General features: G+C 40.8%; 1 protein-coding gene across 1 annotated transcript in view; it reads right to left on the bottom strand.

The window, feature by feature from the left end:
- PCSK7 (proprotein convertase subtilisin/kexin type 7) overlaps positions 1-25,217 on the bottom strand; it is a 1,762,277-nt gene that overhangs the window by 63,150 nt on the left and 1,673,910 nt on the right. The window contains exon 13 of the mRNA XM_044080959.1: positions 307-401. Coding sequence (XP_043936894.1) covers positions 307-401 — 95 coding nt within the window. The remainder of the gene's footprint in view (positions 1-306; positions 402-25,217) is intronic.

The raw sequence follows: 25,217 nt of genomic DNA, 5'->3' as shown, positions 1-25,217 counted from the left end.
ATTCTTCTACTTGCCATATAACACTTGCTGACTTTTGCTATAAATCAGTGTATTTTAATTGGGAAAATTAGCAACGACTGTACTCTTGCTTCATGTCAAACACAAAAATGGACAGTTTTCCTGTTGCTGACTTTACTATAAACCAGTGCAATTTTAATTTAGCAAAATAAACACACATGATATGTTTGTTTTATGTCAAACACAAAACTGACTTACTTTCTCTTACATATTTTTAAGTCACATTATACTAGACTGGCTTGAGATGTTAACATCCTTAAAAAATTTTCAAAGAATTACAATACTTACTATTATCAGTAATAACCATTCGGTAAGTGCCTTCTGCCTTTTCACCCCAACATCTCACTGTGGAGAATGTCCAGTCAGTAAAGCCAAATGGATCTCTGTGTGTTGGATAAAAAAACAGAAAGTAGTTCTAATTTATTAGCTGTACAGGTAACAACTTATACTTTTTATACCGCCTCCAGCCATAGCTTATAAAACTATTGCAACTTACACAATGAAGTAAATCAAACGCCTCCAAAGTAAAAATCTACGATATGCATTCAAGTCACTATAAAAGAGATACAATGTGAACTAACAATTAAGTTTACTAAAGTTTGGTGTGGATGGTTCACAACAGTATCTGATACTACTGAGAAAGCTGGGTTAGTAAAATGTATGCAACTCTTTCTTCAATTTTAGCTTTTCTTACACTTTCTCGAAATGTGAGCAACTAATAAGAGAAGTTGTAATTTACTTGATAAACAGATAAGACTGATTGGCCCAATGAACTTTTTCAGAAGAGATTCGGGTAACCTGGCAAGGCAAATCAATTTTAATTCATAAAATGATTAGGAAAAAGAAGTTATGTTCTTACCATAACGTTCCATCTGAGTAGTAGACTTCATTCTTCTGCACATATGGATATACGGATCCGATTCGGATCCGAGCCAGCAAAACTTTTCAAGCATCTGCTCCGAGCTCCAAGCCCCTCCCTTACCTATATTACATCACTTCCTCCTATCTAGCCCCAGATCGAGTTTGCTGACACTAAATGGCAACATAACCACAATTCTAAACAGGAAAAACCTGAAGAGTGAGGGGGATGGAGAGAGGGAAGGAGCAGAAGAATGAAGTCTACTACTCAGATGGAACGTTATGGTAAGAACATAACTTCTTTATCTGAAGTAGTTGACTTCATTCTGCACACATGGGACAGAGTCCCCAGCTACTAATATTCCTGGGAGGCCCTTATGGAAGGATATTTCTGAGCACCGCAGAGCCAAAGGATGCTCTCCCTCTAGAAATAAGATCCAATTTATAATGAGAGATGAATGTGTGCGAATTGGCCCAAGTTGCTGCCTCACAGATATCGTCTAACGGAACTCATAACCAGAAAGCTGCAGAAGTGGTCACTGCTCTAGTGGAATGAGCCTTCAATACACCAGGAGGAGATAAATATTTGTCCTTATAAACCTGTGCAATACAAAGAGTTATCCACCTTGCTAAGGACACTTTCAAAACTGCTTTGCCCAAAAATGGTTTAGAAAAGGATACAAACAATTGATCCGACTTCTGGAAGGGTTTAGTCCTATGGAGGTAAAAACGTAGCTGTCTATGGACATCCAATAAATGAAGCTTACGTTCACCTCTATTTTGGAAATTTGGGAAGAACACTGGCAAACTGATAGACTGATTAATATTGGCTGCTGAGGACACCTTGGGAAGAAAGGAAGAGTTTGTACACAGCAAAACCCTATCCTTGTGGAAAACCAAATAGGGGGGCAAGGAGGGTAAAGCCTGCAACTCTGAAACTCTTGGCTGAAGTGATGGCGACCAAGAAGGCTGTCTTCCACGACAAAAACTTCATTGGAACTGAACCGGCTGGCTCGAAAGGGGAGGGGGTCAAAGCCTGAAGGACTAAAGTCAGAACCCAGGGGGGCACGGTTTCTTTAACTGGTGGTCGCAATAAAAAAGTGCCCTTCAGGAAAGCTTTACACAATTTGGCAGAAACAGCTGCAAAAAATGGACCAGGCAGTATCTGACCTTCTCTTGTTCGTCTAAGTATACAAAACAGGTATCCAATACTCCGTGTATCTTCAATTCTGTTGGTTTAATTAAAAATTTTACTGCCTGGTCCATTTTTTTCAGCTGTTAAATTGGTTGTGTAGTTGTAACAGCTTTTTTTCTGGTGTGTTTGACAATTTGGCAGAAGCCAGAGCAACCTTATTTTCATCCACATGAAAATTAGAGATGGCAGCCAGCTGAACCTTGATGGTGGAAGCACTAGCGCCTGATCGAAAAAGATCGGCCAGAAAATCCAGTATGACCAGAACAGGTGCTGTAAACGGGTTCAGATTCCGCTGAGAGGCCCAAACACAAAAACGTCTCCACTTGCTATTGTAGAGTTTCCTAGTGGAGACTTTAAGAGAAGCTACCAGAATATTCTTAACAGGGGACGAAAATCCGGGAGTCCTGATGATTATGGGAACTGGAGCAGCCATGTTGTCAGCTTGAGACTGTCCAGGTTGGGCAGGGGCAGGCCCGACGGGTGAGAAATCAGATCCGGGCATGGATCTAGAGTCCATGGAGGAACCAACAAGTGAGACCATAGGAAGGGAAACCACACTTGACGCGGCCAGAAGGGAGCTATGAGAATGACTTTGCACTGCAGCCGGCAAGCTCTCTGAAGGAACTTCGGAATAAGAGGTAATGGGGGATAAGCATACAGTAGCCTGGGAGGCCAAGCATGGACTAGAGCATCCCTGGGGACATCCCCCGGAGGGGGGATCAGAGCGAAGAAATTGCTGCACTTCGCGTTGGAAGGAGATGCAAAGAGATTGCAGCAAGGTTGACCCCAAACACAGAAGATCTTCTCCGCCAGTGAATGTTTCAGAGACCACTTGTAAGGCAGAAGGATTGCTCTGCTGAGACTGTCCGCTAGAATGTTGGAGCGTCCCGGGATATGCGTTGCTATGGGAAACCGGCTGGTGGATATGGCCCACTCCCAAACCCTCATGGCCTCGCGACAAAGGGGGTAGGATCGGGTCCCTCCCTGTTTGTTTATATACCAGACTACAGACATGTTGTCTGACTGAATGGCTACCGTCCCTGGAGGTAGGACAGGGTGGAAGGCTCTCAACGCTAAAAGCACTGCCTTCATCTCCAGGACATTGATGTGTAGCTTGGTCTCTGGAGGGGACCATGTGCCTTGGACTGTTCTTCCCAGGAAGTGCCCCCCCCCCACCTGAACTGGGAAGCACCCGTGGTCACCGTGGCTTGAGCCGGAGGGGCTAGACAGTTGCGCTCTGTGAAAATGTCCGCCAATTGAAGCCACCACTGTAGTGACGTTCTGCATGTCCGATTGATTCAGATGTGGAAATCCATCGGAAGGTCTAGCCAGGACCATTGAACTGCCAGATTCCACTGAAGGACCCTCATGTGAAGACGTGCAAGAGAGAGGATAGAGATTGCGGCTGCCATCGAACCCAGGGCCCTGAGAACATCGGCTGCTTTGACTACCGAGTGATCCAAGATCGCCGATACATGGAGTCTGAGATTTTCTATCCTTTCCAGGGTGAGAAAAATCTTTGACTGAATCGAATCCAACCTTGCCCCGATGAAGTCTATGATCTGAACCGGAGCCAGGTGTGACTTGTTGACATTGATCGTGATGCATAACTTGTGGGCCAGACCGAGGAAGTAGTGTAAGGCCTGACACAAGAGATATTTGGTGGATACAGCGAAGAGCCAGTCCTCTAGGTAGGGGAATACCTGAATGCCCTGAAGTCTCAAGTGAGCCGCTATGACCGCCATAACCTTGGTGAATCGAATCCAACCTTGCCTCGATGAAGTCTATGATCTGAAAGGGAGCCAGGTGTGACTTGTTGACATTGATCGTGATGCCTAACTTGTGAGCCCAACCGAGGAAGTAGTGTAGGGCCTGACACAAGAGACGTTTGGAGGATGCAGCGAAGAGCCAGTCGTCTAGGTAGGGGAATACCTGAATGAAGTCTCAAGTGAGCCGCTACGACCGCCATAACCTTGGTGAACACCCTGGGGGCTGTGGTGAGACCAAAGGGCAGGGGTCTGAACTGAAAGTGACTGGCCCCTAGCCGGAAGCGTAGAAACCTCCTGGAGCTCCTGTGGACCTTGATGTGATAGTAAGCATCCTGGAGGTCAAATGAGCACATCAAGTCGCACTCTCTCAGAAACGGTAGAATGGACTGTAGAGTGACCATCCGGAATTTTTGTTTCTCTACAGACAGGTTGAGGATAGACAGGTCCAGAATGGGCCTGAGGTCCCCCGTCTTCTTTGGCACTAAAAAGAACCTGGAGTAGATGCCTGATCCAGATTGATCTGGGGGGACCGGCTCGATGGCTCGTTTTTGTAGCAGATTCGAAACCTCTAAAGCTGCAGCCTTGCTGTGAGCGGGTGGAACATCTGGAAGGTGATATGATGTTTAACATCCAGCGGTCTGCAGTAATGGACTACCATGCCACTGGATGTAAGGAAAATCTTCCCCTGACTGCCTCCAGAGTAGAGCAGCCGGTTGCTGTGTGGGGTCTGTCGGAAAAGGGTTCCCTAGACCCGAAGTTTCTGGGACCCCATCTGCCTCTGGGACGGCGTCGGTCTTGTCCACCTCTGCCTCTGGGGAATGAATACTCCTGAGTGTCACGAAAAGACTATGATTTCCGGAACCACATCTTCTTTTGCCCCTTTTGGTTCCGGGAATAGGACCTCTGGGGGTTAGAGAAGCGGATTCCGATGGCTGACAAAGTCTTTCCGTCCTTCTCACTCTGGGTTAGTGTGTCACGTATAGTCTTCCCAAATAGGGATGATCCATCGAAAGGGGCGTTGATGAAAGACGCCTTAAAGGGGTCCGCAAATTGACACAACCTGATCCAGGCGTGATGCCTCAAGGCAACGCCTGTACCAGCAGCCCTAGCGGCTCCCTCCGTAGCATGAGAGAGGAGATGCATAGAGGTATTAGTCACTGATTTCAGTGTAGTCATCTTCGCAGTGAAAGACTGCTTGTCCTGCTGCGACAGAGACTCTGGGGGCGACTCAGTTAATTTCGATATAAGGTCTCGCTGCAGTCGGATAACATGTGCCAAGTAATTCATCACATGAATAGAAAATGTCGCTAACGAGTACATGGGCTTCCTGAAACGGTCCATCGACCTAGACTCTTTGTCTGGTGAGTGAACCGAGGAAGTCTCCTGTGCCAGCTGCAACCACCAAAGCATCTACCGGGGCTCCTTTAGACCATGCCTGCCTGTCTGACAGCGGGGAAAGAATTTTGTCTGGCCTTTTGGGTATAGGCTCTATGGTGTCAGGATCCTTCCATGCCCTAGTGGTGATAAGGTCCACCAAAGGGTCCACTGGAAGGGAGACCCAGGAAGTAGATGGGCCGGTGCCAAAGGCCTCCAGGAAAATGGACTCATCCGCAGAGGGTTTGGGGGCTGACCAACCTCCTCTTTGGCGATGGATCTCCATAATGTCTCCGAACGAGACATCCTCGGTAGGTGATCTGGGGGAACCCTCTCCTTCATCCAAGTCCGTATCAGTGGTAATGGACTCAGGGGAGTCCAAGTGCCTCCTCTTACACTTACAAGGTTCCTCTCCAGTGGGACACTCTGGAGAGGATTCATAAGCCTCCGGAGGTTCCCTGAAGGGAACAACCTGGGGTTGCTTTGGCACGGGCTGTCCCTGCGACAGAGTAATGGGAGCAGAATCCAAAATCAGAGGGGTCTGGTTAGGATCCGAGTAGGTGAGCTGTGGTCTCAACCCCTGGGAGAGAACCCTTTCCACTGCCCCGAATGCCGATGGAGAGCACACCTCCGTAGAACGTAAAGATGATGCTCTCCCCGGCACCGAAGCAGTGATCGGAGCCAACAGTGGGGTAGTCTGGGCACCGAGGATGGGATATGAAAGAGCGAGATCTCGACCCTCAAGTCCGACTCCCCGACCACGGCTCCGAGAGTCCCCTGGATCTGAGATCGGATCCGAGGAACTCAAGGTAATGGCCGGCATCGAGGACACGAGAACCATTGGCACCGACCCAACAGCTCCAAAAGGTCTCGGACCCAAGAACCCCGAAGCATCGGGTCAGATCGGGGAAGGAGCAATAGGATGGAACATAGTTGAAGAAGGAGGACCCTCTCCAATGAGAAAGGGCCCTAGTAAGACCCCCATCTGAATCTGGTTCTGAATGAACCTCCTCATTAGCCTGTCCATATCAATGTCGGAGACACTCCGAGTCGACCGGGAGGAAGCAAACGACTCGGGTCTGGGCCGGATCTGAGGGGAGTGCCTCGGCTCCGAAGACTCCGGTGAGAAACGGGGAGACCGGAGCCAAGGAGAACGAGACCTGGGTACCTTTGAAGAGGGGCTGGAGAAAGACTCCCTGTCCGGTGATCTTTTCCTGGGCCTGTCCCTCTCTTTGTGGTGCTTCTCCTTCTCCCTTCTGTCCCTACCTCTCTGGGACGACTCTGACAAAGCAGGCCTGCAGGAGGTTGAGTCCCTGCCAGCTCAGTGTCACTGGCTGGGGAGGAGACCGAGGCAGACTACAGGGCAGAAGCTGGCAGCAGACCCTTAGCCACAAGCTTAGCCTGACGATCCTTCAATGCCCTGGGGGTTAAAGCCTGAACAAATGTCGCAGGATGCAGACAGATGGGCGACCCCTAAACATAGAACACACAGAGTGTGGCCATCGGCTGGTGAGAGCTTATGACCACACTCTGTGCACTTCTTAAATAGAACATTAGGCTGTTCAGCCATAGTAGAAGCAGTACAAGCCCTAACGGCCCACTCACACACACACACTTAACAGGGATTGGGCCTAGGCAGGAAACCAGTATCACAAAACAAAACACTTAAAACTAACTTTTTTTTTTTTTTTTACAACTAATACGACGACCAACGCGAAGGGAGGAAAAAGGGAAAGGTACTCACTCATACTCAACTATCGCCAAAAAGACCAAAAAACCTTACCACCTTGCTTAGAGCTCAGAGACCACGATGTTGACTCTTAGAGCGGCAAACGACATCTGGGACTAGATGGGAGGAAGTGATGTAATATAGGTAAGGGAGGAGCTTGGAGCTCGGAGCTGATGCTTGAAAGGTTTTGCCGAATCGGATCCGTATACCCATATGTGCAGAATGAATCAAGTCAAGTACTTCAAATCATACAAGCATAAAACCATAAAAAGTACAAACCAACAACTAAATATGAAAATCAACAAAGTAATTAACATCAGAAAAAAAATTACAGGAGGAGATCATCCAAGTTATGTTACTTTAAATAAAGTCAGTAAGTGCAGGATAAAATGTGAATTACACATGCACAATTACGTATAGGGATAAACAACATTAGCAATAAAACGTTCACTCTTAATTTCTGTTTGTATGACAGAAATGTAAACATGTATCATATTATCCAGGGCAGCACTATAGTTTAATCAAATTCAGTATTAGGATCTAAAAATAGTCCAGACACTCCACAATCTACACAGTGACTATTGCTGGTTTCTGTGCAGTGGATATTCAATACTTCTGGTAATAGTTATCTGCTGTGAATACCGAAGGTCTGACTGTTTGACTGTGGGGTCACTGGGTTTTACTTTGTCATCTGTGCGCAGTTCAAGTACTTTGATTTTTAGCAGCAGAACACCGCAGATAGGACATGGCAACAGGTTTTCATTCATGACATGTTAGTGCTTGTGCTGCTGTGTGACCATGGAATTAGTATAAAAAACACTACATAATTGTCCTCCTTAAGCCTAGATACATAAACACTCACTGGTTTGACAGCTACCTGTCCTGCAGTCAACAGATTGTTAAAAGGCAAAATAGCATCTCTTTCTTTCCCAGAGTATTGGGAGTCTTCCGGGACTCTATTCTAGGTCATCTCTTATTCAATTTGTGAATGAACTCCACACAGCAAGCAAACATGCAAACGGCATTCGATATGCAGATGACTCTACCCTGATCTGTGACATTAGAAATGTGGATATACTGCAACAACTAGCCCAAGATTTTATTATCATTGTCAATGCAGGAGATGGCATCCAGTAAACCAAAAGAAAAACAGACTAGACGTACTTAAATGTGTATAAAATAATTGGTACTTTGGAAAACTATACAACAAGAAATGAAAAACTGTCGAAAATCTAAAAAATATTACTAAATAATCAGATGAACAGCTAAGTTTGAAGTCGTCAGAATTAGAAATAAAGGAACGAATGACAGATGAAGGCATCAAGATGAAGACATTTTTCAGAAAACAGTAGATTTAGAAGACAGCACATGAAGAGGAAACCAGAGATTTTCTGCAGTATGAGAAGATGGAGGGAGTGAACAATGTAAAGTTTTAAAGGCACAAATAAGTGTCCCACAGCAAGATTTGTTAATTGAGAGGGTGCATCATATTTATGCTCCTGAATTAATCTCCAGAAAGAACCCAAGACCCATATTAGTCATGCTATTTGCACAGAGATGCTTCTGACAAAACTGTGACAAAAAGGGGCATACCTACAAGTCATCACTGACTCTGCCATTGTGTGTCCTTAGTTCAATGGTGTTACATCGAGGTGAGTTTCATTGTCGTGAAATGGATTGTGCAAGCTGACAGTAAGTTTTTTTGGGGGGTTTGCCTCTTGTTCACTGCTGTGCAACCATGGAATTGGTGTATATATATAATTTTGGAGTGGGAGGGGGGGGGTTGCCCACTGCAAAAAAAAAAATAGTTTTTTATGTTTTTTTGGCTCAGCATTTTTCAGTATATAACTTATGAATGTGAACTGAAAGACTTTACTTCGTGTTCATGAACATTGGTGATGTCAGAGTATTTGTGGAAATCGCTACTCATGTTGTACTACTCAAAACAGGACTAATTTTATTCCAGTCATTAAGACCTATTGTAAGCCTGGGGTGAGATACTAACTGCTATATCCATGGTTTTTAGAATATTGTTTTTTCCTACGTGAGTCAAACACATATATAGAGGCAGATTTGGCTTTGGAGGACATAAAGTTCAGACAACAGAAAGGTGAAAAAGACTGACTTCCTGGATTCTGCACAAGTTAAAGGGACCTCAAAAGAGACTGTTGCAGTGAAAACATTTTCCTTGTTACAAAACAATGTTTGAGCTGCAAAGAGAAGCCTAGGAGTAGGCAAGACAAATTAACAGAAGTTAGGATTCAAACTAGATGCCAGTACTGGTAAAAGTTGAGGAACAGGAGCAGAATTACATCAGTACTGGGTCAGGTGCATGTTCTCCCACAACCAAGAACTGCATTAAGTTGGCAAGCAGAGTGTGAATGAACGAATGAATGAATAATGTGTGGCAGTGTGCTGAAGTACAGAGCAAGAAAAGAGCATCAAAATGCTTAAACAGTAAATGTTTTCTTTTTTTTCTGCCTATAGTTGTACCTGATTAAACTGACTGCTGAGGCCATCCACCCTTGACAACAGATCTCTTATCGCAACTCCATTATCCCATTCACCTCCAAGACCACCATGTTTTGAAGCAAGCTCCAGTGCAACTCTTTATAGGGTAGGTCCTCTTTTTCCAGACAGTAATGACTTGTGGCTGCTAGGATATGCACTACCCTACAAATAGCGCAAGAATGGGATTGTACAGACCATCAAACTGCATGACAACATACAACCCAGGTGGGAACTATTAGCTTGGTTATCCTCTAACCCATTAATATGCTTAGTAACACACTTGGGTTGGTGTGCAAGGAGGATAATAAGACGACGATGCCCTGCTTCCATAAGGATGCGTTTGTTAGTGCCCTATTCATCACATTAACTGGTTAAACACCTTCTTAGCTTGACTCCTGGTGTTCACCAGAAACTGACAGTGAGCACATCTTCACCATGTTCTCCTACTCACTCAGCTAACAGAGATCAGGAAGCATTTTGCATATTTTTCTCTCACCCAGCTTTGGCTTCCCCAACTCCCAGGCTGCAAGTGAAACTTGCAACATGTGAAACAATCAGGGCTATGTCTCTCTATGCTGAAGTACACAATAAAGCATTCTGAGGTGATTACGTTAGCTAACATTACAAGTAGATGCCACACAAAATTATACTGGTGCAGTTTTGCATGGATATGGAAAGTTCTGCAAGTACATTCACAAGATGTGTTGGTGGACCCAGATAAGAAATCTCTGCAGAGTATAAGTAAATCCTCATACATTGCACCACGGAGACTACAAAAAATGCTGACAAACTGCAAATGTATGACTTAAGAGTGAAGTATAAATGAGAAGTGCATTCAGAAGATATGTAAAAACTTGTTAATGTTTACCGATATAATCTATGCCCAAAGAGAAGCGGAATGTCTTTCAGAAGTGTAAAAAGAGTAATACTGAGTTAAGCCTGCTCAGAGATGCCAGTAAGGAGGGTTGAGAAGACTACAGGAGCTCCCTAGTATAATTGTGAGTCTCGTACATATAAACTCTGGAATTATGAAAAAAAGTATGAAAACACAGAACACTGAATGCTGAATATCCTTAATCTTCTTTAAAGTTGTCTCTTGCAGTGGGGGTAACCCCCCACTGTACAGACAAACTTACATATACCAACATTAAGGCTGCCATACCTCAGAGAAAATGGAAAATTCTGAGATACAGCAATTTCTGACTTGCTACACTAAGTCTGGATTTTTGTTTATTCAATCTCACTACTCCAGAACTTGTGGTTACAACTTGTCTCAGAATATCAAATGACTACCAAACAGAAGTCTGCTGCAAAAAGAAATGCAGCCATACGTCATTAAATAAATAAACCTGGTACAAGGTTTGATGTTCAAATCAGACGAAGTAATAGTGCAACAGCAAACACTATGGCACAAAGAAATACAGTTTTGATTACAACTCAAATGTTTGGGGCTGGCTTCAATTAGTGGCCCTGGTAATGGAAAGGCAGACAAGTTGGGGGGAGAGAGAAAGGAACAAATAGGCTATACCTAAAAAGAGCATGCCCACCAGTTACTTGTGGTGAAAATGAGGAATAAATGTGAAGAACTGCTAGCTAGTACAGTGTGGGAGGTGGTGCTGAGGTGAAATATCAATGCATAAGTGGAACGTTCATTTCACAAATGTCCCAGTGCATGCCCCACACATTTATGCAGCCAAGTATGCCACGGAAAATGTTAGGGAGGACTAACCTGAAAATTATACAGCCATCTGAAGCATGAAGATACCCAGCAAACACATTCCTTTCTCTGTCATGTGGCAACTCAAAGCTTGATGGTCATAAAGTATTTTTTTCTGAAGACACAATACAAACTAGTGAAGGATCACGCTGGGGTATAATCCATTAGATGGGTGTAAGGCCTGTCTACAGAGACTAGGCACACCCAAAAGGTCATGCTGAAGTGCACCCCAATAGGCTGAAGTGCACCCCAATAGTGGTGGCCTTCAGATAATGAAGGATCAGATATGGTAGGGGGCCTGGCATCAATAGTCGAACACACTGTCATACAAGTCCCAAAAAAATTCAACAAACAAACAAATAAATAATGTTGCAAGACTCAGAGACATGACTTTAGAATGTAGAACATTGCATTTCTTCTAGATAAGAACTTACTGTGAAAAGGCAGGGTTAATGCTTGAGCCACTGACGTGTGTCAGAAAGGTGAACCATAAATGTCTTAGTTAGCAAGAAGCTATATGGATGCAATTTACTTTTTCTTTTTTTTTCTTTTTTACTTTTAGTTGTCACTTTAATCAAACAGCCTATCAGCTGTTATAATGGTAGACATACTGGGCATTGAGGCAAATCTGTTGCCAATCAAGCCCAGATGATGGGGAAGTAACCCTTATAAAACTGTAGTATTTAAAAGAATAGGAAAACACTGAAATTAAACTAATAGATAGCAACAATCATCACAGCCTTGTGAATCACAGAAAATGCCTTAAATGGGAGTAGAATTAAACAGACTACACTCAACTTTAAAATGACGGGTGAGTAAGGTTGTCAAACAAGCACTGCTGCCAGGGATGTAATCCTGACAAAATTATAGTGCATTCTAGTATTCTAAAAGCCTAGGCTAACATAGAAAAGGAGAAATAAGGTAACAGAATGAGAAGAGGTCAAGAATTCATTTGGACTGCAGGCTAGAGATTGCCTTTCCTATCAAGGACTAATATCAGAGTATAGGCAAAGAGAAAGGAACAGGGGGGTTCTAAGTGAAAGACCAACACTGGTAGAGTTATTAGTAGCATCTACAGCAGAAGCTGCTGTTAAAAAAGGGTTAATTAGTAGGGCATATAAAATATTGCACGATAACTACAGGAATCAATTACAGGAGGTTAGAGAGGACTGGGAAGAGAGACTGGATAAGCAATTCACGAAGAAACAATAGGAGGATATACGTATGGCTGTTTTGCAACAAAGTCTAGAAGATTTAGAATCTTCACTTGGAAGTGTTTACATTGGTATTTTATACCCAAAGCAGACTCCAAAGAATTTTTTCTCAGGTTGACTGCAAAATGTGTAATAGTGAAGAAAGAGGTAATTGGGAACATATTTTTGGGAGTGTAATGAGTTGGCAGACTTTGAAAATACCCTGCAGATTACTTTGTTAGAAATACTGGGAAAGCAAATTGATTTAACTAAAGAAATTATTTTTTGAGATGTGAGACAGAATCAGAATTGCCTAGACATAGTAAGGCTTCACGGAGTTTAATTGTAGCTGCCAAAAATGCAGTTACTAGAAAATGGAAATCAAAGTCTAAACCAAACGTACTAGAAGCAGTGAATATAGAAACAGAGATAAAAGAACTGGAAGTGGAATCTTTAGAAAAGGGTAGAAGTGAATATACAGAAAAAGACTGGAATTGTAAGAATAATGTTTTATAGGAGGAAAGAGGTTTAAGGGAAGGCAGGAATTAAATGAGCTATATAATGGTTAACTAACAATGACTGTATAGAAAATTATAAGTGATGTATAATGTTTGCAACTGAAAACATGTCAATGTGTTTTGTTTTCATTTAAGGGAGGGCAGCATTTGAACAAGCTATATACTGGTTGATTGACAATGACTTTATATAAGATAAGTTTTGTATAACATTTGCAACTGAAAACATGTCAATGTGGTTTGTTTTCATTTATCTAACTGTATGATTGTCTATGTCATAACTGATAATTCAAAAAAGGTGTTTCTTGTATAAAAAAAAGTGTATTTTCAAAAAAATCATAACCAGACAGCTACATTAGCCCAACAAATAGAGAAACATGCTCCAAAGCGAACAGAATGACTTAAGTAGCAAAAGGGCCATCTTTATTATCAAAAGCCTATCATATTACTCACTGCAATAATTTTAAATGAAAAGGCAAACTTGCTGTCAATTAATTCCTGCAAACAGAGAATAAATATGATGAAATCATGTGTTCACAAAGAAACAAAAATCAAAGCAAACACTGAAATGAAGCTAATACCCACAGTAGCCTAGTAAATCAAGCAAAGTTTTATTTATCAAGCAGTATAACAAAATGATCTGAAATTATTAATTTCAGCCACTATCTGGAACTGCAGATCTACAAGTACAAAATTAGAATACAACACAAAAATAGTAACTATGGATGATTTAGAAATACAAGACAAGCAGTTTGTAATATATGAATTTCACATGCTTTATCCGATCAAGATCATAAAAAAATAAACAAATATCCAAAAGTACCACATGAAACTCTATTACAACCTACAGCTTTATAAATACGTGTACTGCTGTTGTACCAAACATACCACTTTAACTAGAAAGTTCCTTGACGCATCCACAAAATTATTTCACCCCTTCCATGTTAACAAAATGATAAACATTCAGATCATAGGGAAGTGGGAATGAAAGGAATTTTCCATGGCTCCTTGACCTGTACAAAAATCACATTTCTTATCTTTTCTTCTATACTTTTATCTTTTCATTCCGCTAAAGTACATTCCTTTCCACTTGAAAGTCTGCTTCACTTCTTCTCCTACCCCCTAAACTCAGCGCTCTTGGGATTACCTCCAAGTATAGATCCATCTCCCTTCTGCCCTCTTTGAATGAGCTAACGGAAGAGGTTTGCCGATGAGACACTGAATACCTTGATAAATTATGCAATTCTCTCCAGATGTTAACATGGCTTCACTCCGAATCAAAACACAAAGACTTATCTTCCCAAGCCAAATTCCTTAAGCCACAGGTACAGATCTATTTACAAGAGCTCTATTCAGTAACCTTATTATGGCCTTCCATCAAGTCACTCATAAGCTACTTTTGGATTCACAGCCCTCACTACACTTTACCTCAGGTGCTGTGAGCTGGTTCAAAATCTATCTGCCAGAAAGATTTTTCAAAACCACTTTAGGTTCGTATTTGTCCTCACAAGCTACCATATCCTCAGGGGTTGCCCAAGGCTCTATTTTGAGGCCAATACTCTTCAATATTTTTAATACCTCGCTATTTTTCTGATCTTGTATCCTGTAAGTTTATTCTTTATACAGATACACACCTGTCATCTACAGATTCCCTGCTCCCAGTCTCATCAGAACCCCAAAATTATCTTTTCAAGCTCCTTAGCTGACTTAATAACAAGCAGGTAGCTCAAGACAGAAGCAAAACCAAGAGAATGTTTTTGGCATCCTAACTAGGATAAAACAGCTTCCTCCAAACAATCCAAATACTATTAACATTCTAAATGAAGCATACAGGCTTACTCCCAATCCTTCAAATATTTAGGAATTCAACTTAGATCCTCTCTGTCCAGTTTGTTCACCATGAACAAGCTCAAAGTCAGTCATACTCTGTTTGCCACAGACTTTCTTGGTTTGTCAACTCAGACACAAGTGCAGTTTCTGGAAAAGGTTTCCTACAACCACAAGGATAAGATGGTCTCTTCCTCCAGATGCAATCCTTTCATTTAACACTTGCTTGATCTCCAGATACTCTCTAATAGGATGTGCAGATATATAATCCCCTCTTTCTTCTAAGAAAGAACATCTCTGCATCACCATCCCATGACAAACTGTGGCAAGAACTGGCCACTTCTTATCCCTTTCACAACTAACAATCACATGCAAACATATACAATCCTGACATATGCCTAACACTGAAAAACATACTACAGATATACTCTCTCTGATCCAGAAGTGAATTACTACTTCACACAACTCCCTCAAATTTCTCTGCTGGTGACTTCCTGTACTTTTATTTTTATTTATTATTATTTTAAATTTGTTGACCGGGCTAGTCTAACTGGATATATGTCCATTTTCAGTAGAGGCCCGGGGAGAAAAGCTCCAAGCATGAACAGTGACAAAGTTTACAATATATAAAAGGACACGTAAAATCACAGTAGAGAGTCAATATTGGTCAAAAGAAAAATTATGCTGAACACAATCGTAAGTTTGAGCAAGACCCAATTAGGAGAGAAAACCCTTTTATTTTATCCTCATACTATGAAGGAAAGTGTAGTGACTAGAATTAGAGGCATAGGTTAGAGGAGTAGAGAAAGGGGTGAGAGCAGGAAGGGGAAAAAGATATCCGTCTGGTTTAGCACATGGACAAAGCCAGTGAGTTTTAAGATGTTCTTTAAGATGTTTTTTAAATAGAGAAGTAGAAGCAAGGGTTGATATTTCAGAAGGAAGCTGATTCCAGTTTTTACCTGCTGTGTTCGAGAAAAGTGAGTCACCAGCTTTGTTCTTAGATTTAATAGTGGAAACTAGGAGCTTATTAGCAGAGCGTAGTGTAGCCAGATTTTTGTATGGTGTAATCATATTAGTGAGGATAGGGGTGTTGTTGGGGTGGTATAGGATCGTTTGGGTGATAAGTAATTGTTGACAAAGTATATGGTTCTGTAATTCTAGCCATCCCAGTTGTTTGAAGTTGAGGCAGTGGTGAGTTTTAAAGGGGGAGCAAGTGACGAATCTAGCTATGCTATTATAACAGGTGGAAAGTTTGGAGAGGTTGTTTTTAGATAGGTTAGTATATATAGCAGAGGCATATAAAAGGGTAGAAATAAGGTGGGTCTGGGCAATAGTTTTTCTGGCAGAAGGGGTAAGGAAGGGTTTAATTCTATAGAGGGTACCAAGTTTTTTATTAACAAACTTTACAGTGGAGTTAATGTGGTCCTCATAGTTGAGGCGATTATCAATTGTTACACCTAGTAGGTGGGTTGTAGTATCTGGGGTTATGTTGGTAGCATTGTTAGAGGTTATTGAGAAGAATGGATGAGGTGATTTATGAGTTGGAGTAAAAAGCAATAATTTTGTTTTTTTGGGATTTAGGAGGAGGCAGTGCTGCATAAACCAATTTTCAACATTATGAAAAACAGTTTGGGTGAGGGACTGGAGAGAGGTTATGTTCTTAGCAGTACAGATTAAAGTAGAGTCATCTGCATATTGAATGCAGGTGGCTTGTGGAATGTTTATGTGTAGATCGTTAATAAATAAGGAAAAAAGAAGGGGACCTAAGATACAGCCTTGGGGTACTCCAATATTTACTGGAAGTAATGTAGACAGATTGTTATCCCAAAGTACTGCTTGCTGTCTGTTTTCCAGATAAGACCTCAAAGTACTGCTTGCTGTGTTTTCCAGATAAGACCTAAACCATTGTAATGCTTGTGGATCGAGTGAATTGGCTTTTAGTTTGTCTAGAAGTAAGTGATGGTTAACCATATCAAAGGCTTTTGACAGGTCAATAAACAGCGCAGAGGAAAAAGAGTTATTGTTATGATTTTTGTTTATAGAGTCGGTGAAGGATAGCAGGGCAGTCGTTGTGCTATGGAATGGCCGGAAGCCATGTTGGCAGTTTGCCAGTAGATTATTTTGTAGAAGGTGGTCAAGTAGTTGTTTGTGAATACATTTTTCCATTATCTTAGCAATTGGGGAGAGTAAGCAAATAGGCCGAAAGTTAGAAAGCTCAACAGATGATCCACCTTTATGTAGAGGGATGATGTGGGATACTTTCCATATGGTAGGGATTTTGCCTTCTGAGATAGTTCTATTAATAAGGATAGAGATGGGATAGTCTATGGCTTTTGCGGCAATTTGTAGGTATTCAGCTGGGACACAGTCAGCAGAAGGGGTGCAAGGTTTCAATTTTTGAAGGAGCTTACAGATGAAGGATGTAGGTACAGGTTGTATTTGAAATGTAGGAGATGAAGTCTTAGAGGTATTTAGTGGGGAAGCAGTAAAAGGAGGTAAATAATTGGCTAGGGTTAGAATGGCTTCTGTAAAGTAGTTATTAAAGGCATCAGGAATCTGGTTGGAGTTATTCTGGATGAATCCTGAAGGGGCAGGAGTAGTAGAGTGGCCTGGCTGAAGAAGTTTGTTTATCCCTGACTAAATTTTTTGTGGAGTTTGTTGACTGGTTTGTTGGAGGTGAAGGTAGAAGTCTTTTTTGTCTCTAAGAATATTTTTCTTGGTGGCATTTCTTAACTGTTTAAAGTGGAGGTGATCTGATGGACATTTGGTGGCTCTCCATTTAGCCCAGATTTTATTTCTGAGGAGCATCTTTTGCCTAGTTTGTTTTATGAGCCATGGGGCAGATTTGGTTCTAATTCTAGAAGAGCGATAAGGTGCATGGTAATCTAGGATTTGAAGAAATTTGGTGTTAAAGTAGGTCACTGCTTCATCAAGTTCAAGATGAGTCACTGGTGACCAGTCACATGCTTGTAGATCGTTTAGGAAGCTGTCTGGATTAAAGAATTTTTTTAGAGCGGGAGATTTTGAAATTATTAGTAGTTGGGATATGGACTTTTTGTCTAATAATGTAGGTAAGCATATGGTTGCTGATATCGTCAGGAAGGGTTCCTGGTGTATAAGTTTCAGGGTGGCTATTAATAAGGATCCAGTCAAGTGTGGTTTCCTTACTGCTAGGTTTGTGGATTCTAGTAGGAGTGGTTATTATTTGTGAGAATCCGAAGAGATTTATGTGATTAGTAGGGTTAGGGGAACTGCAGGTGGACCAGTCGATGTTGAAGTCACCCAGTACAATGGTGGTCTGGGGTAGTTGGGTAGAGAGGTAATTAAGTAAATTTTCAAGAGTATTGGTATTTTTACCAGGGGGAGATGCATGCAAATTAGATAGATGGATTTGGAGTTTGGCAGTCAGGGTTTCAGAATTTGTATCTAATGATGGGAGCACATTAAAGGGGGAAATTTGGAGATTAGATTTACAGAGAATGGCTATACCTCCACTTTTTTTGGTTTTCCGGACAAATCTAAGGATATCATAGCCAGGAGGGGTAATTTCCTGGTCCAGAGTAGATGGTTTTATCCCAGTCTCTGTAAGGCAGAGAATATCAAATGAGTGCACTTCTAGGAGTGCATGCAGGTGGGAAATTTTATTGTTTATACTTTGAATGTTAAGGTGAGCTATCAGGAGGGAATTAGGTGGTTTAGTTAATGTAGAGATCACAGGCAATGTTAAAATGTCTAGGTAATTGGTATAGCCAGTATTGGGGCCAGTGTTTGGATGAATATCACCGTCTAGGAGGGGGTGTTGCTGGGGATATTGTAGAAATTTAAGGATTTTGTAGAAATTATTAAACATCTTTTTGGTAGTGAAGTAAGTAACATGGGTTGCTCTGTGATATTTTGGTAGTATATAGTTACAGGTACAGGTTATGCTACTGTGGCTAAGGGAGTAGATGAAAGATGATGGTAAAGTTTGCTGGAAGTGACGGTTTTGTTCAGGAAGAGAAAGATTTTCTAAGAAGGTTAGTGAGTAAGGTATTGTAAGAGATGCTATTGTGGTAATTAAGAGTAGTATGTTTGTGAAAATAGTTTTGCATGTTGGGGCCATTGTAATAAGTAGAAATGAGGTAGGAGTAATTTGTGTGAGTAGGTGAAGCAGAAAAAATGAGAGAGTGCTGAAAGAGATTGAGCAGGGTTAAATTATGCAAATAGGAAATTAGTGGAGGTTGTACAGGAGTTGATTTGGGAAGTAGTCAGTGCAGTAAATGGTGAGGAAATGTGAGGGAGTAGCCCAAAGAGAGTTAATTATTACTAAGGAGGAATGATAGAGGTAGGGGAGTGGCTTAGTGATGAGGAGGATAGTGATAAGATGAGAAGAAGGGGGGAGTGGTTAGTGAAGTATAAGTTTAGGACCACTGGGGATGGGTGGGAATTGGGGGTAGGGTATGGGGAGTGAAGTGAGCCCGCAGGGCGAACGGAGCTGGAAGAGCCAAGAGAAGGAGGAGATCCTATAAAAAACAATCAGTGGAATACTGACTATTAGAGGTAAGTTTAGGGGGAGGTAGATAAGGAGGTGATAGGCTAACTACTGATCAGAGTAGGTAGGGTAGTTAAGTGGAGTGTAGTGAATATGGAAGGTTAAAGTGGGTCTATAATGAAATAAGTAGTGTAAAATGAGATCCTAAGTATGTCTAGTGTGAGTCAGTAGGAAAGATATAGAGGGGAAAAGGGTACCATCTAGTGGGCAAATGCTATACAGCAGCAGTGGTACAAGGAAGGTAAGGAGTAGAACTGGTAGTAAAGGAGAGGAATAGTGAAGCCAAGAAGGGGGGTGGGGAGGAGATAAAGAGAAAAGGTGCAAGGCTGCTGGCTGTCCTGGCAGGGAAGGATAATAATTATATATACATTAGTTATTTAGACAAAGTAACATTAGTCCGTACAAAGTAACATTAGTATCTGGCAGATAACATACTTTCTTGCTTCCTTGAGGGGGTAAGTTCAGGGAGAGGTAAGCCTCTATTCCTTGATAGGAAGAGACAGCAGGTGCAAGTTTTAAAATAGAGTGTCCAGGTCGTCAGGTAGGGCAGGTTCTTAATTCTAATGCAGGACAGGCTGTTTTCAAGGCTGGGTAGACGAGGGAGAAAGAAGACAATGTAGAGAAGAAAAAATACTGTTAACAGTTGAGTCAGGTGAAACAGGTCCTAGTCAGAAAAAACAGTAGAACAAACATGGACTGCCATGCTTAGAATGCAACAGTTCAAATCAACTGATAGTAAGCAAATATATACTTTAGCCAGCTACTAATAAAATACTTAACAAAAGTACATAATAACTGTAACCAGCTCTATTAAATACTTAACAAAAGTACAAAATATCTATGACAGTTGAGAGGTTAGAGCAGTGCATTCTAACAGTTTTTTTTTTAAATAACCGAAGTGATGTATTTGACAAGTTTCTTAGGACCACTAAGTCATGCTAGCACCAGAAATGCATAAGAAGAAGTGAGGCACCTCAGATAAATGTTATAAACATTCAGATAATTCTGAAACAGTGTGTTATACAAAGGGGGATGAGGTTTAAATGTAGGGCTGGGAGATACTGTAACGTTTGTTGAATGGTAAGCATTACATAGGACTAATCAGTGAAGCTTGAGCAAGCCCACTATGTACAGCACAATGCAAGAGGATTCAATAAAAGTAGACATAGAGCATTGTCAACAGGCTGTAGTAATCGCTAGGTCTACTTGGAGTTTAAAATGATAGTACACTTTGTAGGGCAGCTTGCGACAAATTGTCCAGGTGCTCACTTGGTGCGATAAGCAAGATGATAGCCCAAGAAAGAAGGTTTAATAACTGTAGAGTTAGCACATAGTAATGTAGGATTGGGGGGATGTTGCAACACTTATTGAATGCTAAGCATTAAATAAGACTAAGTATTCATTGTAAGGCAGTGTGCAACAGGTCTGTGCGGACCATGCTTACCAAGTGGTCGCTTACTGCGAAGAGCAAGACCAGGACACTTACGGTAGCAAAAAGAGTCAATATGGTTAAAAAAAAAAAAAATACCGTTGGATACTTCTCCTACGTTGTCAATACAAATTGATACTGGCCATCTCTTTTCAACCAACGTAAACAACACATCCACAACTCCTGGCTCTGCCCCAATTCTACGCCTGGAAAGTTTTACTCAGACCAATTTACCACTATATTAATATCCTCCTCCTACTCTCTCCTCTCTCTTTACACTACTACCCCTCTCTCACTGCATAACCTACCCTACAATCTATTACCCTATTTACCACACTGCCCACACTGCTCTTGTACTTCAATTCCCATTCTCCTTTTCCTGCTAATGCTAACTGCTCCTACTGTTCTCCAGCTGCTGGCCACTCATGCGTTAAGCCACCATACATGCACATCTTTACCTATCACAACTGGCACAGATCCTTTCTGCAACTCCTCTTTACCAGCTTAGATTTCAGGCTCCAACTCTGCACTATAAAAAAAAATAAATCTTTTTTTTTTTTTGTATTTTTTCTAAAGGCTGAGAGCTGCTGTCAAATTGCACTGTAATATAAATATTCCGCTTTAACTTTCTTGATTACATTCTACCACTTGTTTTATACAACATAATATGGCTAGAATTTCTATAAATTGCCATTGTACTACATTTATATATTTATTCCAAACTTATCAATAATTTCTGTAAATTGACACTGAACTACAATTATGTATTTATTCCTAACTTTTTTCCTGCTGCTATTTGTTATATGGAGCGTTTCTCCCTGGGCCTTCACTGAAAAAGTTCCTCCACTGTAGACCCACTTGGACTACCTCAAATAAATGCAAAAAATAATACCAATAAATAAATTCTTATGGAGATAACTTGTCCTAAAGTGGAAGACTGCTAAACATCCCCCATGAATAATATGTACATCTACATCCTTTATGGAAGTAATAGGGCCATTCCTATAAAAAGGCTGACAAATTCTCTCCACCACAGGATTTGTTTTCATATGTTGTGGAAATGGAATCAGTGTCTCTAGGGAATATAAACAGGAATTATTGACTTGCATTATATCTGAGCAAGCAGTAAATAAATAATAAATAAATCAGTACTGCTTTCTGGGCTTTTAGGAACTGTCTTGTATTTCTAGGTGCAACTTGCAAAATTCTGCTGGTCTCTGGGTTATTTGTAACTAAAATGTAAGGGCTACAAACTTCATGGGAATGTACGGGTAGGCTTCTAAAGATCCTCATGGATGACTAGCCTAGTAAGTACTGTGACCTATGAAATGATTCAAAACATTTTTGAGATGGCGCAGTGCCTTCCTCATGTGCAACCATGCACATGGGACTAACTAGGAGAATAAAAGATATTATACTCCCTGGGGTTTTAGGAACTGTCTTGTCCTGGCTTGTTGGTGAGAAAAAAAAATCTGACAGGACCTTCTAAATCCCTGCTTTTCCTAGGTAACAAAAGAAAAATCTCCTCAGAGTCTGTAACTGCTTCCAAAAAATGCGACTAGCACAGAAGAAGGTAGAGATGATTTATTGTAATTTAAAGCTGTCAGCAAGGAGCGCATCAAGAAAAATGTCAACCCCTATGTGGTAAAGCAACAATTTCTGTGATTTGCTATTACTATGAAAAAAAAAATCTTTTATGTTTTGTTTTTTGAAATGTGTAAACATGAAGCTAAACATATGGTAAATACTCTGGGAATTGTCAACAGCCCATACTTCAGAGCTAAAAAGTGAAAGTGATACTGATCTGTCAGACATGCACTCATGCACTTTGAAGCCAACTGTACTTCAACAGATGACCTTTTCTTTGCCAGATATTTACTTAGATAAAACATGAAAACAATTCTCTACTTACAGTTATGCCCGTCAAAGTTATTATTTAACAAACAATAACTTCTGATAAATGTGCAAAACTTCTAAAATGTATTTGAAGACAAATTATGATGACCTTTTTTGTTTCTTTGATGTCAATATTTTTTTCTCTAGATAACCATGCTTTTAACTGCAAGTTGTATTAGCATATGTTACTGTTTATCACTACAACTGCCACACTAGTCCAGGTTGTGGCTATAGAGTCCTTGGACCAAGTCCACCTGGATAACAAATTAAACAAATCTGTACTGCTTTCTGTGGAATGGTCGCAATGACCTAGGTAAACAGCCATTGTCTATATCTAGTGATGTCATGAAGAACTCTCTACTACAAATGAAAGCGGCATCTTCAGGATTATTAACCTGAAAAAGTCATGATTTATGAAAATGTTTAGGTATGACAAATCTAGAGCTGCCTTTTTGTCCTGCCTTTTTTTTTGTAAACCAATGGCTGGTACAAAAAGCCTCACTGTGGCATACAGGAACGAAAGTCAGACTATGACCCAGATGACACAGGTTCAATTAGCAACTCAGGTGCCGAAGAAGCCAAAGGTGGAGGAAGAGAGGAATGACAAGATGATGTCTGCTTATTTCTATCATGAGCGAGTGAGACAGAACATGCTGGGGGTCTCTAATATCTGGGATTCTGAAGGAGAACTGAGATGTCAAATGACAATGCTTAGTGGTCAAGCAGTTGAGAGGTACTTCGTCATGTAGATGGGTTGGATCTCTCATAACACCAACTGCATGCCCACTTACAAAGATTTCATGAGCAGGTCAGGGCACTTACAACTACGTAAGACATCCAGATAGCAGCAATATGACAGCCCTAAGCACATGCACGACTCCCCAGTCATATAGCAACTGCATATTTGGAGTGCCATAAGACTTCTCTCAGTGGAAAGAGGGGACCCACCCAATTAGAAATTACATTTGAGGTATGCCACAGATGCATAATTAGAATACAGACAGGAGCAATGTGCAGGAAACAAAGGTCAGCAATAGCTACACCAAAAAAAAAAAAAAACAATTTCTAGAGTTTTTTCTTGATTTTTTTCTCTTTATGTGTTTTGTTAAAGTATGATCATCTTTCATGCTTAGGATTATTTCATTAGTACAGTAACTCTTTTTACAGTTGCATTGTTTAATGAACTGAATTAAATATGGCAAGGTACTCACTTGGCATTTATAGACAGCCTATTTAGAGCCGTGTCAGAGCCACCAGTGAAACACGGGTCAAAAACTGCAACAAATGCGACATACACTATGTACATAACAAAGATGTTTATAATGCTACATAACCATCTAGCCTTATTTTAGGAACAATAAGTGATAATACGATATGCATACTCAATGGTAACTTACTGAATATGTATGAAATATGCTGAGATTAAGTATCTCTCTTTCTAGTCCTGTTTTTATTAAATGTAAAAAAGAAAATCTCTGGCTTATGCCGTCCAGTTCTGTTTTCATTTCAAGGCCTAAATCATCTCTTCATTCAACAGAACCCACAGCTTTAAACACAAGACACAACTTACCCCTAAGATATCTATATCTATAACCTAAACTGAATTAAGTGAAATTTCTGAAGCACCTTATTACATGCCTGACATGTGAAACCTGTTAGCCTTTTAATAAATTTGATCTGAATAATCTACAAATTCTGCAAACCTTCTACAGTTAAATGACAAAAGGACAAGATACATTCAAGGAGACACCTAACAACACCCACACATATATATATATTTACAGTGAACATACTGATCTATGACTTGCATTCTGCACCATTAAGGAGCTCATCCTCCTTGATCCCCTGTATCTTCGCAAGTTAAACCACACCATAACTAGGGACTTAAATCTCCACAGCACATAATAGCTAGTCAAATTCATTACCCATTGCCTACCCCAGCTCTGGAACAGAATTAAACCTAGATGAGTGGATCAACAACTATGCATTTACTTTGGGACTGACCTGCTTTGCCCTTGTTGAAAAGGGGGTACAGCATGAGGATCAGTACTGGCAAAGCATACATGGTCTTTTGACTTATTTGTACTTCCTGTGATTTCACGAAACATACCATTAAAAGTCTCAGATTCAGTGACTCAAGGAAGGCAGCACATTACCTTGGATATCTCTAAATGCTGAAATACAATTCCACACTGTAAGTTGCTTTACAGCTTTCATTGAGATATGCTGCCAGGTGCAAGCATTTTAAATAATTAGTTCTCTGCTTTATTAACTAGAATTAAATGTAATAGCAGAAATAAGTTTTGAATCTTCAAAACAATTAAGGCAATAGTCATGTGGGTTTAAAAACACACTTGGCTCATAAAAGTAGTTATATGATCTTTATGACAAACAAAAGAAAATTAACTTGCTTATTATTCTCCCTGTAAAGCAAATTATCACTAATATTTTACTTAAACAGATGAGCAATGTTATTAATTTTATTTGCATCTAAGAGGCTGAAAGCACAACACAATTCCATTACTGAAATCTTCCACATAAAAACCACCACTTTACAGGCGTTACTAAAACCCAGTGTGTTTTTAGATCAAGTATGCTCCTCAACCAACAAGATAAAGCAAAACAAAAATGTCATGTATTCTGAGTATACTACCC

This window comes from Protopterus annectens, chromosome 8.part0 (assembly GCF_019279795.1).
Source record: "Protopterus annectens isolate FY-2018-M chromosome 8.part0, PAN1.0, whole genome shotgun sequence".
NCBI classification, from domain to species: Eukaryota; Metazoa; Chordata; order Ceratodontiformes; family Protopteridae; genus Protopterus; species Protopterus annectens.
This window is presented reverse-complemented; position numbering and strand designations above follow the sequence as displayed.